Genomic DNA, 16,588 nt, shown 5'->3' with positions numbered 1-16,588 from the left:
GGCCTGCCTGATGGTAAGCAGTCTCCGTAGCCTATGTACACCTGCAACTCCAGAGGAGTTACATGCGCGTTGCCGACCCTAACCCCACCCCCCTCGTTGAGTATTGTGCGGTGAGGGGTGCGGTGCGGGGCGGGAGCGCGTTTGCCTTACCTCTACACAAAAGAAAGGAATAGAATGGGAATGGATCTAATTAAAGCCGAATTAATGATTCGACTCAACTTTGACGAAAACTGCATGACTTTCAAGTCTAGCTTAAATAGCGAAAAAGGCCAAGAAAAGGTAAAATCGGTCAAAAGTAATATAAAATACATGTGGCAAGCTAAGAAATAAATTATTTCCATAAATTTGGTTGATTATTGATACCTAATAAGTATAAGTATGATAGTATAGGTAGATAATGAGAAGACATTTTTTTTTTATTTGTTCAAGATCTCAAAGAATTTATATTATTTTTATATAAAAACGTCTATGGGCAGAGCAGCTGACGTAGTGCCAATAATGTAAATTATCGTTGTTATTAATACAATTACTATAATTTGAACGTTTTTTTTCCCGACTTCAGTCCCAAAATCCCGAAAAATTGATATCTTTTCCCGATAATAGCGCCTTTCGATCTGGCAACCCTACTCTGGTGGCATATCTCCACACCCAACTTCTCTTCATTGTTAATAGTTTAAACACACCATTAGAGTAACACTAATCATACACTAACAATAACAAAAAAAATAATTACGAAACAACAACAAAAATAACTTTAAAATCACGGCTAAATTAAAACTTGAAGACCAACTGTGATGTCAGGAGTAACTAATGACAATGAATGCGGTTCAAAATTCTAAACTGCCCCCTCCAGATTAAATAAAAAATACCACGAATTTGTAAAACAAAACATCGCGGTCACTTCTTTCAACTTCACGAACAAAAGGTAAAGCCCACAGCTACTTATGTATATGGTTTGTTTCATTTTAATAAGTCGCTCGCAAATCTTATTATCTTTGTCTGCACGTGCAACTGCACTTATTATCTACAAAAAAACCCGGTATGTTGGCTTAGCTTGTTAGTCATACAATAAAACACTCTAACAATAATATGTCATTATTACCTTCAATCTAGAAACAAAACAGTACTCTTTAATGTGCCGAAAGTCCGAAACTGATAAGTACTGCAGCTGCGTACTTTTTTTTCCGTGGCCCCGTACATGTGTTTTTGTTGAATTTGTTTACCTGTATTATCTTTATCATACCTACCAAAGATTTGCAGAAATTTACCCTTTTGTTTCTTTGGATTAGGATTGTCTTGTTTATATTTAGGCTACGTTATATTCTTTGACTTTGACAACCAGTAGCACAGCGTTGCTTAAGTTCATAATTATATAATGATACTTACTAGGGAGTTTAACACCTTACATTTATATTAGTGCAATGCAACGAGCAGGTCACTAGTTTTGACTAAAATCAATAGCTGGTTATACAAAAAACAGAATAACCCCATAAATTATTTAGATATAACCATTATATTCAAATCGATGCAAAAATACAATTTAAGTTTAATTCACACGTAAATGTTTGTCCGATGTACGTCCCGTATTCAATATACTAAGTGGTAACTCAATTCAATAATACCTAGTCCTTATTTATTTTTCTCCCGGGCGTGTCGAACCTACGAGACGTGCGATAAGTGCCTATCCAACGGAACCGAGCCCGAAGCTCCGCGCACGAACGCAGGTACGGGCTACGTATCATGGCGTGTCACGGTCACGGCGTGTCACGTGAATCCGCACGCGAACGCAGGTACGAGGTACGTACCTTGCCGTGTTCGTGAAATTCGTGATCTTAGTACCGCCGGGCTTAAGAACCCGTAGCTACGGATCGGCGTGTATCACGGATATCAGGAGCCCTACTATATAACTATATTTATATCAGTTAACATAATTTATAATTTATGAACCTCCAGGTCTTTTTGTTGTATTTTCCTTTTGTTGTGGTACATCGTTTGTATTGCATTGTTGATATGTTTATACGACTGTTTGGTTTCTAAATAAATTAAAAAAAAAAAAAAAAAAAAAAAAAAACAGTTCAAACATGTGTAGGTAATACATACAATGATGAAGTAAGATGCGTTTTATCCATTAAATGAATAAATAATTGAATAATAAATAAATATTATAGGACATTATTACACAAATTGACTAAGTCCCGCAGTAAGCTCAATAAGACTTGTGTTGAGGGTACTTAGACAACGATATATATAATATATAAATATTTATAAATACTTAAATACATAGAAAACACCCATGACTCAGGAACAAATATCCATGCTCATCACACGAATAAATGCCCTTACCAGGATTTGAACCCGGGACCATCAGCTTCGTAGGTAGGGTCACTACCCACTAGGCCAAACCGGTCGTCAAATCCATTAAAAATATAAAACGTTTATTATTGATATAAAATATGCAGTTATTTATTTTTTACTCCAAAAATGGTTCACGGTAGGTATGTAGTTTTGACAATGGTCCCATTTTTGTCCAAATACGGTTCTGATTATGAGATTCATGAAGCATTGAGGAAACTCCCTAAATCTTACATGGAAAGATATATCGATTTCGATAATTCAAAATTAGGCCTATGTTGATTTATGTAAATATCTACGTGATTAAAATCTGTCGGCCCATCTTAAACTATACTGAACTATGTCACAGATTAACATTGAAATCTTGCTCCGGCGGTGTATAACAAATGTATCTCTAGGTTACGCTCGTAGCATTTCACCGTAGGTAGTCCGTAAATGGCCCGTAACATATTGTCTCCTTAGAATTTTGACGTCAATTCTCGTGGCTAATTCTAAATAGACGAAATAAGAAGACTGGATGCCGAATCTGATTTAACAATTTGTAAAGGTTTTCATCGGGGACCAGAACCGGCTACCAACAAAGGGGTATTGGATAGGGTATTTGATAGAAATATTTTTACAGATCTTATCTATATAGTTCAGAAACTATATCATTAACTTACCCACTAGAAAGAGTTACCAAATAAATATAATTAATTTTGAGTAAACGTTTACCATGTCAAAAACACTTAATAGGGAAACTAACTTTTTAAATCTGGATCAAATTATATTGAACTCTGTGGCCATTGCGTCATATTATATTTGCTTCCCTATTGATCAGCCAACCAAATGATAACTCTTATCATCTATCTATATCGTAAAGATAAAATAATAATATCGGAAGGATTAATGAAATGTATCCGGTCCATGGTTTTCATCTCGTTTTGATACAACCTTAAGTAAGCGAGTGAGATGCCTGATGAGACGACTCTGATTGCATTTCGGGAGCACCAATTAATCTGAGCGTCTGTCTCGTGGCTTACCTTTGAGAGTGATGACTCCCTCAGCACGCCCAAACGCGTTAGCAGCAACGCACGAGTATTCGCCGAAGTCGCCCTTTTTGAGCCGCGTAACCGTCAGGTTCATTCGCAGCGCGTACTCGTTTATGATCTCCTCCGATATTATATACTTCGAACTGTTCATTAGCTTGCCACCTTTAAAGAAAAAATAAAAGATTTAAAATATTTTTGGATAGAAAATAAAAACTGTATATAATATACTATGCTAGGTAGGTTGAAAACATTTTTGCAATTTTTTTTAATGAAAGTACGTAACATTGAATAAAGCGAGAAATCTCACGAGTATTGTAACTTTATGCCGTAACAAGAAGCATTAAAACGTATAAACTTTGCTAAAATCCCAGCAGCAAACATTGGAAAGATACTTGTTTGAATAAAGTTTTGTGCTTCAATTTAGAGACGCAACCAGTTTTCCTATACGTTTACTGAAGTGTTCTGTGTTGGCAGATATATAATTCAAAAACTGAATTTATATTGTAGTGCCCATGTATTTGATTAAAAAAAAATATTTTAACTAATGGCAAAATTTAATAAAACATACTTTTACATGTATTATTTGTTTGTCTTTACCCATCACGGAACAATAGTGTTCCGGACATTCCGGAGAGGCGTACGAAGAGCCGAAGCCAACGTAGAGGCACTTTTGAAAATTTAACGAGATGTAAGGGTTTACACCGAGCGGGTGCTGCGATTGCCCGTGCCATGAGACGCACGCAGAGACAGCGACCGCCAAGGTGCTCTGTAGTGTAAGGACTATTGAAAGCTGATGGAATCTAAAATGAATTAGGCTATTGGGTGAAAGCGATGGACTACAATCATACTGGGCTATGGGATAAAAAACCGGACGTCTACCTAATAAAACTTTATGCAATTTTATTTCCGGCAGATGGTGAGTCTACATCAAATAAAAGAAAAACCAACAACTATGATGGCTCAAGGGCAACACCGGTATAAGAGCTAAGGGTAGAGAGGTGTCACTGGGCTTTAAACATATAGGCAACTCGACACTTACGATTCCACATCTGCCCACGAGAACGCAGCTCTTGCGACTCCACTCTGGACAGCGAGCTAATGCAACCCAGAGGCAGAGGATCATGTGCCACTCACCCACCTTTCGGGTGATAGAACTATAGGTGAGCTAATAACAGTGAGTTGGCATGAGATAGGTATTTGAAGTCCCCTTGAATTTGAAGTGAAGATCCTGTGTCGATGATGACACGACAAAAAACACGCGCTTACTACACCGAACGAATAGGCACTGTCGGTACTTACAATCAGTTGTCGATAATTACAATCAGGTTAAGTGAGAATGACATGCGAGTTGAACGTGTTTCTAATATGCAGCCAGTATGAGTTATGATTTTTTACTTAAGAACTGGTTAAATAAGTACTTACCGATTGGTGAGTTGTCCCGCTGCCAAGTGTTGAGCGACTTGGGCGAGGCCTCGACGAGGCACTGCAGCGTCACTTGTTTGTCGGCAGCGCGCATCACAACTGGATGTTCCACTTCCACGCTCGGCTTAACTATCATCAATAAGGAAATAATAAAAATAAACTCAGCAATTACAATCATATACTAGAAATATTTATTTCTAATTGGAAATAACATGTTATTTTCATTTAAAAATAGCACAAATTCACAAAAAAATCGTCAATTGTATACCAAATAATAATAATAAGAAGCAACAAATAAAAAACAAGATAGCCATAAAATTACGTCGAGTTGCATACACTATTTTATCTACATATTGTTAACTTTCTATAATAAATTTATTAAACACAATTACAGCCAACATGGGAGAATCGTTGCTCTCTTGGCGGAACTCGCGGATATGTGGCGGCGTCGCCGAAATATCTTTATCGCTAATTTTAAACGAAATTTTTGCTATAGTTACTTTAAAAACAATAAAACATATTCATTTTATACTTAAAACTAATTAAAAGATAAACTGTACGTCAAATGGCGGTAAGTAAATTAAAACTTTCACGATTGTCACACATTCGTATTTTTTTTATTCAGAGACAAATTAGAGTCGGGGGCGGCGCCTAGTTCCGTCTCGTTGGATACAAACTAACATGCGAAATTTGTCAAAATTGTATGCAATTGACATTTCATTTCGAATAAAAAGGCATCTCGACTGCTTTGGTCTCGGACCGTCTAGAACGCAAAATTACTAGTGTAGTAATACTCGTATTTTGCCTATATCCCTTTTAGTCTACATCGCAAACGATCTAGAACAAAAAATGACCACTTATAGGTAGGTTAGGTTAGTTAGTTATCTTTTAATAGCGCTACCGCGGGGCTCCGTCGACATCGCTAACGTAAAGGTAAATCGACGATACGTAGATAAATAAAGGTCTAAATAATTGTAGTCATTTTGTGTTCTAGACCGTTTGCGATGTAGACTAAAAGGGACAGTCGGAGACCAACCCTCTCGACTGATATTAGAATAGAGTTCAAATCGAATTGCTTTTTTTCAGAGATTTTCGAAATTTGAATGTCATTACCAAATCGATTTTGACGTAGTAATGAATCGGTTACAACATTTTCACAGATAAGAAATCTGTTGTAACAAAACAGGTTATCGTAATGTTGGACATTATTTACGGATTTTGAAGGCATCATAGAAGGTTTATGATGTGTGTAGATAAAGATATTTGTGAACTCGACTGTGCACACACCTAACCTATTGGTTGCGTAATTTTGGTTACGAGGGCTGGTACATATACTGGTTGGGTAACGATATGGGTGACTATTAAGTACATACGTTTAACGTTACCCTCATAACATTCTGAGATTCGATCTAAAATGTTTACTTACAATGCACAGAGACCTCGTAGCGACGACTCTTCGTGGGCGGGACGGAGTTGGCCGCGATGCATAGATATGTGCCTATATCGCTGCGCTGCAGCCCCTTCAGCGTCAGCGTGGACCCCTTGAAGACCTCCATTACTGCACACAACACATTTTTACTTAGACACATTCATTTCTGTTTGGATTTTTGTCACCTTTTTCATACAACGTCGGCGGCATACAAGTACAAGGCCGCTTGATGGTAAGCACTGGCAACTGGATAATGGAACTAATAAATAACAATAAAAATTGTTCATTTCGGACCATAATCCATAGAAATTGGTTAGTAATTTAGCTTCTTGAAAAATCTATGTTAGTCTTATGAACACACACGTCTTATCTACAGGAAATTTAACCTAGCAGGTTGGTATTGAGAGCGATAAATAGTCTTACCCTATTTGTCCCTCCCAATAACCACATCAATCCAGTATTTAGTGAGCGGGCAGTCGAGGCGATCGGCCAACGTCCTTAGCATGCTGTTGCTGCTTCCACGCACTCTCCCAAGCAGTGAGGCAATTCTTTTTTGCCTTATGGCAAAGATGTCGTCTGTTTGCAAAGCCTCGGCGAACATGCCCGATGCGCTGCAGTGTTTAGGCCTCCTCAACAGCATTCTAAGGACGTTGTTGTATTGCACACGCAGTGTATTATAAGCCTTCTGTGTAAATCTCACCCACAGGCTGCACGTGTAAAACGTCTGGCAATAAGCCTTAAAAAGTGTCCGTTTTACTTCCTCGTTACAGCGTGCAAACCTGCGGGCGAGCATATTACCTCGTACTGCCAAAGCTCTCCTCTCTCTTTCCACATCCATATCATCAGTGAGCTCCCTCGTAATCATGATTGATGTAATGTATCCCTCATTAGGGACATAGGGCTCGCAGAAGAATTTTCCATTTGGCGCGATCCTGGGCGGCTATTTCCATAATCATATGCTCGTAATCTTATGCCCTAAATATTTAAATTTATCAACTATTTTGAGAGCCACTCCCCCCAGCATGATCTCAGGCAGGGTCTTACTGTTATACTTACGAGCCTTACATATGACGACCTCGCTTTTGCTCGCGTTGTACCTAAGACCATGCTGTTGCGCGTAGCACTGACACAGTCTAACAAGATGTTTGACAGCACTGATTGACGGTCTCAGCACGACCATGTCGTCCGCGTAACTTATATTGTTGAAACACGTTTCGCCTATGTGACATCATCTCAATCTGTTCGTTAACATAGAGGTTAAACAGCATTGGGGATGATATTCCCCCCTGTCTAACCCCACACTGCAGTCTATACTCGTCCGAGTCAACCCCCGCCCATCTCACCCTATTGACCTGGTTGCTGTACCAATGTTTTCGCAGCGCAATGTACTCTCTGGGTAAACTGGACCTTTCCCGCTTACTCCATAGCTTATAATAAACAACCAGGTCAAAAGCTTTGGACAGGTCCAGAAAGCATGCGTATATCGGCGTTTCTCTGTCCAAGTAGTACTACTTGGGCAGAGACTTGACTTGACAGCCTGCTTAAGGCACAAAATTGCACTCTCTGTCGACAAACCTGACCTAAATCCAAATTGTGCATCTTGCAGACTACTATGTTTGCCTATAATTACCGATGTCCGAGAGGTTACCCGTTTTGTTTTTTGCTAGCGGAATCACTGCCGCCCTCGTAAGCTGTGAAGGAAAATAGGCATGACCTAGGCGCAGCGAAAAGAACATGGCAAGAACACGCGGTAGATGTATACCCGCATGCTTGAGGTGCGCAATGCTGAGACCATCATGGCCTAGCGATTTACTCCTGTTCATGGAATTTATTACATATTTTACTTCCTTAGCTGTAAATTTCAGTGAACTCACGTCCATGTCAGTCTCAACATTGCTCACCTCCTCCCCCGGGCCCGACTTGAGAAGTGGACTTACCGAAAACACCCTACTAAAGTTGTCGGCTATTGTTTTCCTGTCACACTCTCCCGCCACACTCACAGGGACACCCGATTAATAGGCAAAGGATGTCTATTAGTGCTCACAACGCTAGGGGTAATAATTTCTTAGACAATCTTTTACTACAGTAAGGACAGGACAGAGGAATCCTCGATAGGTTGTTCCAGATCGTGAATCCAGACCGTGTCATGAGAATAGGGAATACCTTTTAATACCACACATACCTAGTGCACGAGCATTTAGGCAGCATTTAAGATTGAACGCTTTGCCAATGAAAAGCGATGCGATGAAATTGCCCATCATGGCCTATATAATTATTTTCACCTCAGCAGCTCGAACAAGGGTGATTTGCTGCTTAAAAATAGTGAGAAAAATCGCATTATGCTTACATTACATATCTTACAAAGTATCTTAAAAAAATACAAAAAAAGTTGTCGATTGAACTGTCAAATGATTGCCAGTTTTTCCGTATTATTTTATTGCTACTTTCGTTTTGTTTTATTGCGGTAATTAAACTTAATTGTTAGACTACCTTAATAAAACATAAGTAATGAAGGATTTTTCAAGTTGTATTTTTACCTTCCAAATATGTTCTCACTGCTGATGTGAAAAGTTTTGTATACTACGAGAGATCAAAGTTAGTTGATCTCGTGCGCTTTTGAGTCCCTTACTTCGCTTAAGATTATAAATTAGGTTCACTCGTTACGCTCGTGAATCTATTATAGAATCTTTTACTTGTACGGGACTCAAAAAAAGCACTCGAAGAAATATCATACTTTGCTCTTTTGTTGTACAAATAACTATTTCAATACACATTCTCAGCGCCGATAAAGATACTAAGTAGGTATAAATACTCTAGAAATATTTAATCTTTATATATACGCCATAGCAAACAATACGCTTACCAGTTCACCATTTAATATCAGCTGTCAAATTAAGTTAAATGGAAATAATTTATAACTTTATTACTTAAGGCTTACGACCCCCGCCCCTAAATCTTGAACGTAAACATAAAATACTGCGACTACATAACGCGTACAGTATCAAAAGCGGGCATTGTATGAAATTATGTTTTATTAAGGGGTTATAAAGTCGGGCTGCGACATGTCGTTGGCAACTTGTTACTCCAGTTGGCTGCGATTTACCAAATTACGGGTTATACTGCGCAAACTAATTGTTTTCCGATTGTATCGGAGCGGAATTTTCTGCGTTTAAATACATCAGAAGTTGGCCGGCGCGGGCAGACGACAAAGGCAACCTTTTGAACAAGCCAGCTACCTAATGAACTGCGCCTGTGAGTGGCGGATGATTGAATGAATCGGTGGAAAGTGATAATAAGTTCCAAATGGTACAAGAGAGATCATTTGTCTTTAGAATGTGGTATTATTTTTCTGCCTAGATTTTCATATAGTTTGTTGTTAAGCTCCAAATATTTCGCTCTAAATGTTACATATTTATGTATCAAAATGGTTTTAAAATAAACTATAAAATTCAAATTCAATAAAATACAATTTACTATTTATTTGTAGAACACTTAATCTTCCAACAAGACACTTAGTGTATAAGGGCATGAATATCATACCCTCATAAGACTCTTCAATAGATATCTACATCGCAACCAGCTATAGTAAGTAGATAACTAAAATAAACTAACGCCCTCCCTGAAACTGTCTTAAGATTTGAGTAACGGGTTTAATAATCTACTTGTTACGTTTTATAACTGGCCCGTGCTTTAATTAAGTCGACTTCAGCCTTCAGCGCGTGGTCTCGCCAGAAGCGAAGACACGTAATTAACTAATCACACTAGCTACAACTACACGGCATTAATTACTAACATGTGTGAGGAAAATATTTTCTGACTCGCAACATAAAATTATAGAAATCAAATAAAATGGAACTACAGACGAAAAATAGTGGCATCACCAGTTGACTTGTCACAACAGTGTCATTGTTATCAGATTTTAGTAAATATGATTTTTATTTTATATTTTAAAATAAATACAATAAAATATCGAAGAAAAGAAATACTTAGTATGATCATAAGTTTGGGGAATACGAGTAATGCAAAGTCAAATATTTCAATTACTGAAATGTTATACGATTACAAATTAATATTTTTACCTACAAACATATTTTAAACCCCGAAATCCGCTGTTTTGTTACAACAAACTTCTTATCTGTGAAAATGCTGTTATTGCGTTATTACAATATCGATATCGATTTTGTAATAACATTGAAATTCAGAACTTATCTTTCTAGAGCAGAGCCCAACTGGGGAAGTACCTCCACCTTACAGAAAACCGCAGCCAAATAACACTAGACCCTACTCATAGTGTTGTGTTCCTGCCGGTGAGTAAGGTTGCCAAAGCTCAACAAGGGGCGGGAGGGGGTTAGGGTCGGCAACGCGCATGTAACTCCTCTGGAGTTGCAGGCGTACATAGGCTACGGATACTGCTTACCATCAGGCGGGCCGTATGCTTGTTTGCCACCGACGTAGTATAAAAAAAAAAAAAAATCTCAGAAAAAAAGCAATTTGATTAGACCTCTATTCTAATATCAGTCGAGACGATATTTTATAAGAAATGAAATGTCAGTTGCAAACAATTTTGACAAACTGTAGTATCGAACGATATGACAATCGGCCCCCAACTCTAGTTTGTCTCTGAATTTAAAAAAAATACGGATGCATGACATGCGTGAAAAAAGTTTTTCATTTGCCGCCATTTGACGTACAGTTTAACTTTAACCTAGATTGTTAGTATAAAATTAATTAGTTTTTTCTTTTTACTTAACTATACCTAGCAAAACATTAGTGTAAAATGAGCGATAAATGTATTCGGAGACGCCACCTGATATCCGCGATTTCCGCCAAAGAACCTGTAACCAAAGGCTGTAACCTTTTTCCTTCACCGAAAAGCGACTGGTAAGTATCAAATGATGATGAACGAGAACCTATGACAAAAATACTCTTTTATCGAAAACCTAGAAATCAACTACTTACATTTACTTTTATAAGTTATGGGCACTGAACAAAAGTAATAATAATAATATAAAGCAGTTCGATAGTTATTTATTTGATTTTCGTTAATTTCATGATTTTGTCGTCGTTTTACGCATACGAGGTAGTAGGCATCAAAATTTATAAAATAAAACGTACCTAGCTAACTCGCAAGATAACATAAAACGTGTTTTAAAGGTGATTAGCCAACATTTCAAGATGGCGGATTGTGATCTGATTTAAAGATGTTACGTATCTATGGTTACATGACAAGTCGTTATATATGCCAACGGCAAACGTCAAATGACAAGCAACAAAAGTAAAGGACGCACTTATACGGCAGAAGAAGGTGAATGTGTGGATATTTGCATCAGTACAGTATGTAGTAGCACTGTATCTACACACTACACGGTAATGATTAGTATTTATAGTGAAATAAATATCCTACTCGGTATTATTTTATTCCAAGTACCCTAAGTAAACCATAAGTCCAAGTAAACCATACCCTACATATTTGAGTATCACTAAGATTAATCCAGATTTATATCTAATCTAGAATTAAATAAAACCGGCCATACTCAGTGTAGGGTTCCGCAGTTACCCTTCCGTCACAATAAGCTAAACTGGAGCTATTAGTATAGTAGATTGTTATCCAAGGGATGAAATGGTACCTTTCATCCGAGTTCAACAAATATGCAATTTTGCGTAATCAGTACCTAATTAAAGTAATACACGTATAGCCATGTTTTTTTTCTTTGAACTTACTTGCAACCGGAGACTTTGCATGTCTAAAGATAAATATCTCATAGCGAAAAACAATTAGATTGCTTTTAAACAAACTGCAGTAATTTTAAAATGATTTTTCTCATTATGCATTAAAAGTAAAGTATAGCAATAAGTGCTATACTAGAATATAAAATTAGCGAGATTGCCTCTTACTTTTTAATTTTTTACTCTTTCATTCTAAAACTGCCAATAGGTATTACTCATACAGCGAATTGAGCCAATGCAACTGTTATAGAGAAAGTAAAAATAGAATGAGTAAAATAAGCAATATTTATCTTTAATTTTAGTTTATTTACATGAATAATGCCAAATAACTTTAACAACCCTTTTAATGTCGTAATAACGTTTAACTGTGGATGCTTACGTCTTTTTACTATACTAGAGACTTTTTTCGATAACTCAAAAATAGCGAATTTTTGGACCTAAGGTTCAAAAGTTAGAGAGTTAGAGGGGGTTAAAAAGGGGATGAAAGTTCGTATGGGGTTCAAGTTTTATTTTCAACTAGGAAATTGAAACTTTGTGAAAAAATAAATTATTAAAATACAAGAAGACAGATTTCAGCGTTTTTTCAAATTCATCCCCTAAGATGGTGAAAAAGGGATTGAAAGTTTGTATGGAGATCAAAAAATTTTTTGAGTGCGGGACTTGAAACTCTGTACATGGGCATATTGTTAAAACACAAGAAAAGTAATTTCAGCATTTTTAAAAATTCATCCCCTAAGAGACTTAAAAGGGGTTGAAAGGTCGAATACATTACAAATTCTTTGAAACTTCTTATAAAGGCATAATATAAGATAACAAAATAAGATTATTTGAACGTTATTAAAAATATAACCCCTAAGGGGGTTAAAATAAATATAAATTCATTTATTTACTATCAACTTGGATCAATTTGTATTAGTGACAGTTTTTTCTTAAGGCTAATGTTAGTGCATGCATAATTTTTTACTACCTAGCTAAGAATTGTATATGTGGCATGATAGTTGTGGAGAGAGGCCATCACGGGCTGCGTTGCCAAAGGTGCGCCGTTCGTTTCCCTAGACACCACTCTTTAAATGAAATTGTGCGGCGGGCAATGGTGTCGGCCAATATCCCGTGCGTAATGGAACCACCAGGCTTGTCACGGTCGGACGGTAAAAGACCCGACGGGCTCACCTTAGTCCCCTGGCGGAGGGGGTGGTGTCTTTTATGGGATGCGATATGTGTTAGTACATTTGCTGCATCCCATCTAAGACACACGGTTAAGGCAGCGGGTTCAGCAGCAGAAATTGCCGCCAAAATAAGCGCGCCAAATACTCCGGGTTACATTTTGTGCCCATTTCTGTCGAAACAGCCGGACCCTGGTGCAGCGAGGCGTCCGAATTGTTCAGGGAACTAGGTCGGCGGCTGAGGAAGAGGGGGAACGATACCCGTTCTGGGTCTTGGCTTGTCCAACAGGTCTCCCATCGCCATACAGCGTGGCAACGCTGCGAGTGTGATGGGGACTTTTAGACAAAGCATGTCACAGGACGGGCTTTAGGTTAGTTAAATCATTTTTAGTTTGTTTGTATAGTGGTGCTTGTTGTTTTTTTTTTTTCTTGTAATAGTAGTGATTTATTTAAGTTTTTTTTTGTAATTATTTTTATTTATTATGTGTGTATAAATATATATTATGAAAATTTGTATAATAACCTAGCTCACTATATACAATTATTGTTTCTAAATACATAAAAAGCTGGTTTTCTTAAAGAAAACCAACTGAAACAGAATCCGCCTATCTACTTATTCCTGCGCACATGGATTATGCTGCAGTTATTTATAGACAGGCCACCAACCCTGTCCGCAATCATGGTCAGGATGCTATTGAAGCTGGCCCGTACTCTGTGCACATTTTTTTTTACTTTCGGAGCGATTATCTTCGAACATATACACTTTCTCAAAAAATATTTGTTGAAGACCGCATTTAGTTTTGAAATACCTTTCCAACAATACTCCACACTGTATAGGGCGGAAGCAAAAAAAATTACCCCCACTTGACGTGTACCCTAAAAAAAAATATTTCTAGATTTTATTGTACAACTTTGTCGGCTTTATTGATTTATACCTATATCCATGCCAAATTGCAGCTTTCTAGCACTAACGACCACGGAGCAAAGCTTCAGACAGACAGGCAGACAGACAGACAGTCAGACGGACATGGCGAAGCTATAAGGGTTTCTAGTCAAGTATGGAACCCTAAAAAATTTGTAACGTCTATATCTAGGTGTTCTGGTATTCGCTTACTTAATCCATTATTCAATGACAAATACTTAATAAAAGCGCTACAAGAAACAAAGCAAAAACTTAGCAAAAGCTTCCGTAATACAGCTTTAGAACAAAAGAAATGAGAGTCCCAAAGAAAAGAAAGAAAAACAATAAGAGCCTCTGTTTAACCAAATCGGCAATATTTACTTAGCCGAGCGTGTATAACATGTCCAATTAATACAAGGTACAGCCTCCACCACTCTGTTAACTATTACAACCGCCCTCTGTTTACCGAGCCCTGGCTGTCTTTTGTTTACGCTTAATGGCTTAAATAAAACGGGTCAAATTCGCAGTACTACGCCTACAAAAGGTTTTAAATACCCCTCTAAGGGTTCCCAACTTTGTATCTAGCGCTTCTAATTTTAGAGTATAAATTATACTGAAAGATTATTTGCGATTAAAAGGACAACGGCGTGTGTATGTGTTGAAATGAGTAGTCCTATAATTGCTTTAAACTCTGTCTTTTCACCTACCGCGTCGGATGGATCGTAAGGGTGTATCATTATAACTATAAGAGATAACAACCTTTTGTCAAGCCAACTCTAACTAATCCGTTCATTTAATTTCCTGGCGGGGACCCGAATAGCAACATTATTTTGTTTAAGTAGTAATTGAGTTCTTTGAACAAGGTTTTTCCACGGAAATTAATTTTATCACGACGACGACCTCGAGTGCCACTTTTGAAATGCGTTAAAAGGTCGGCCAATCTCTTAGAAATATTTTAGGAGACAAAAGAAAATAATACGTAAAATTGCCGTAAATTTGACGCAGTTCATGCCTGGCTATGTAGTCACACATCACGTGTAAGTACACATTTATATAAAATTGTTTCCAATCGCTAAGAGTGATATCTTAATAAATCCCATAAAACTCCAATGTTTTAACCATGGCGGCACCTGCGCCCGCTCGAGGCGGGCTTTGAATGCAAAATAAGTCTTGTTTCTTTTTTACCACTTAGTTGGATCTCGCCGATGCGAATAAAATTTAAAGGAAAATTGACGTTTTATGTCTTTCTTTCTTTTATATGCTTTTAAGGCGGACGTCGATTATTGTTATTAATTTGACGCAGGTGTTCTGTCTGCTGTAAGCGTATAGTGCATTAATCACTCCATAGCCGAAGCATTATTATACATTATATTTTACGTTATTTCTGAAACGGTAAGAAAAATAAAGTTTAATTTATCTTTATTGAATAAATGATTTACGTACTACATAAAAACTTTAATACAACCAGCATTCGCTTTTTTGTTCGTGTCACATTGTCTGCAATCTGCGCGTTCAAGCCAAACTATTTTTTGAATTCATCTTGAAGACTCTAGAACAATTTTGCTTCTTTCAGATAGCAAATGACATTTTCATGCGGCGCCACGATATGTTGCTTATTCCAACACATTTTATAGAAATACGTGAACGGCCGCCGCGTCGGGAGCTTTTCACTTCTTCAATCGATATTTTATCGAGATCCCATCAAATCTATATCGTTATGCTTGCGTAAGTGATACAGCAACCAATGAACTTTGATTTTTTTATACTACGGCGATAGCAAGTCCGCCTGATACTAAGCGGCCACCGCAGCCTATGAGCGCTTGCTACTTTAGCGGAATGGTGCGTTGCTGACCTTTCATGCAAACAAGGATTGCAATCTTTTATTTCTGAGTAAAATTTTATAGAATATGAGATCCATTAAAGCAAGAAAACATTTTCAATTTTTAACTTTAATCCCTAATCGGCTATGTCCCATGCGTTCTGGAGCCACCGGGTTTGTCACACACGGATGGCAAGAGACCGGACGGTTTAACGTTGGTTCCTTGGCGGAAGGGGTGTTGTCTCTTGTGGGATGCAACATGTGTAAGTACATATGCTGCATCTCATTTGAGACACACTTGGAAGTTGGCGGGATCGGCGGCAGAAACGGATGCAAGGCTCAAACACGCCAAGTACTCCCCCTTAGAAGTGGCGTACAATTTTGTACCGGTCGCCGTGGAGACTGCTGGACCCTGGGGTAATGAGGCTCTGGAGTTTTTTAGGGAGTTGGGCAGGCGTTTGCGGGAGAAGGGTAATGATCCCCGCTCTGGGTCTTGGCTGGTCCAACAGGTTTCCATCGCCATACAGGGGGAATGCTGCCGGCATAATGGGAACTTTTGGGCCGGGCTTGTTGCAGAGTGGGGATGGGCGTTAGATTATAGGTATGTTTGACGAAGCTTGTTGCGGAAGTTTGTGACGATGCTTATGCGGATTACATTTGTGTTTTGACGAAGCATGTGGCGGATTGCATTTGTATTTGCATGTTAGTATAAATTGATCAATTAAATTGTTTTGTTATACTATT

The 16,588-nt window shown here is 37.9% G+C and overlaps 1 protein-coding gene across 1 annotated transcript in view; it reads right to left on the bottom strand.

The window, feature by feature from the left end:
* LOC133516083 (lachesin-like) overlaps positions 1-16,588 on the bottom strand; it is a 118,746-nt gene that overhangs the window by 12,086 nt on the left and 90,072 nt on the right. Inside the window, exons 6-8 of the mRNA XM_061848795.1 lie at positions 6,232-6,363; positions 4,806-4,934; positions 3,375-3,545 (exon numbers count right to left, since the gene is read on the bottom strand). Of these exons, the coding sequence (XP_061704779.1) occupies positions 3,375-3,545; positions 4,806-4,934; positions 6,232-6,363 (432 nt within the window). The remainder of the gene's footprint in view (positions 1-3,374; positions 3,546-4,805; positions 4,935-6,231; positions 6,364-16,588) is intronic.

This window comes from Cydia pomonella, chromosome 3 (genome assembly GCF_033807575.1).
Source record: "Cydia pomonella isolate Wapato2018A chromosome 3, ilCydPomo1, whole genome shotgun sequence".
Taxonomy (NCBI): Eukaryota; Metazoa; Arthropoda; class Insecta; order Lepidoptera; family Tortricidae; genus Cydia; species Cydia pomonella.
Note: the sequence above shows the minus strand (reverse complement) of the source record. Positions and strands in the feature narration are given on the sequence as shown.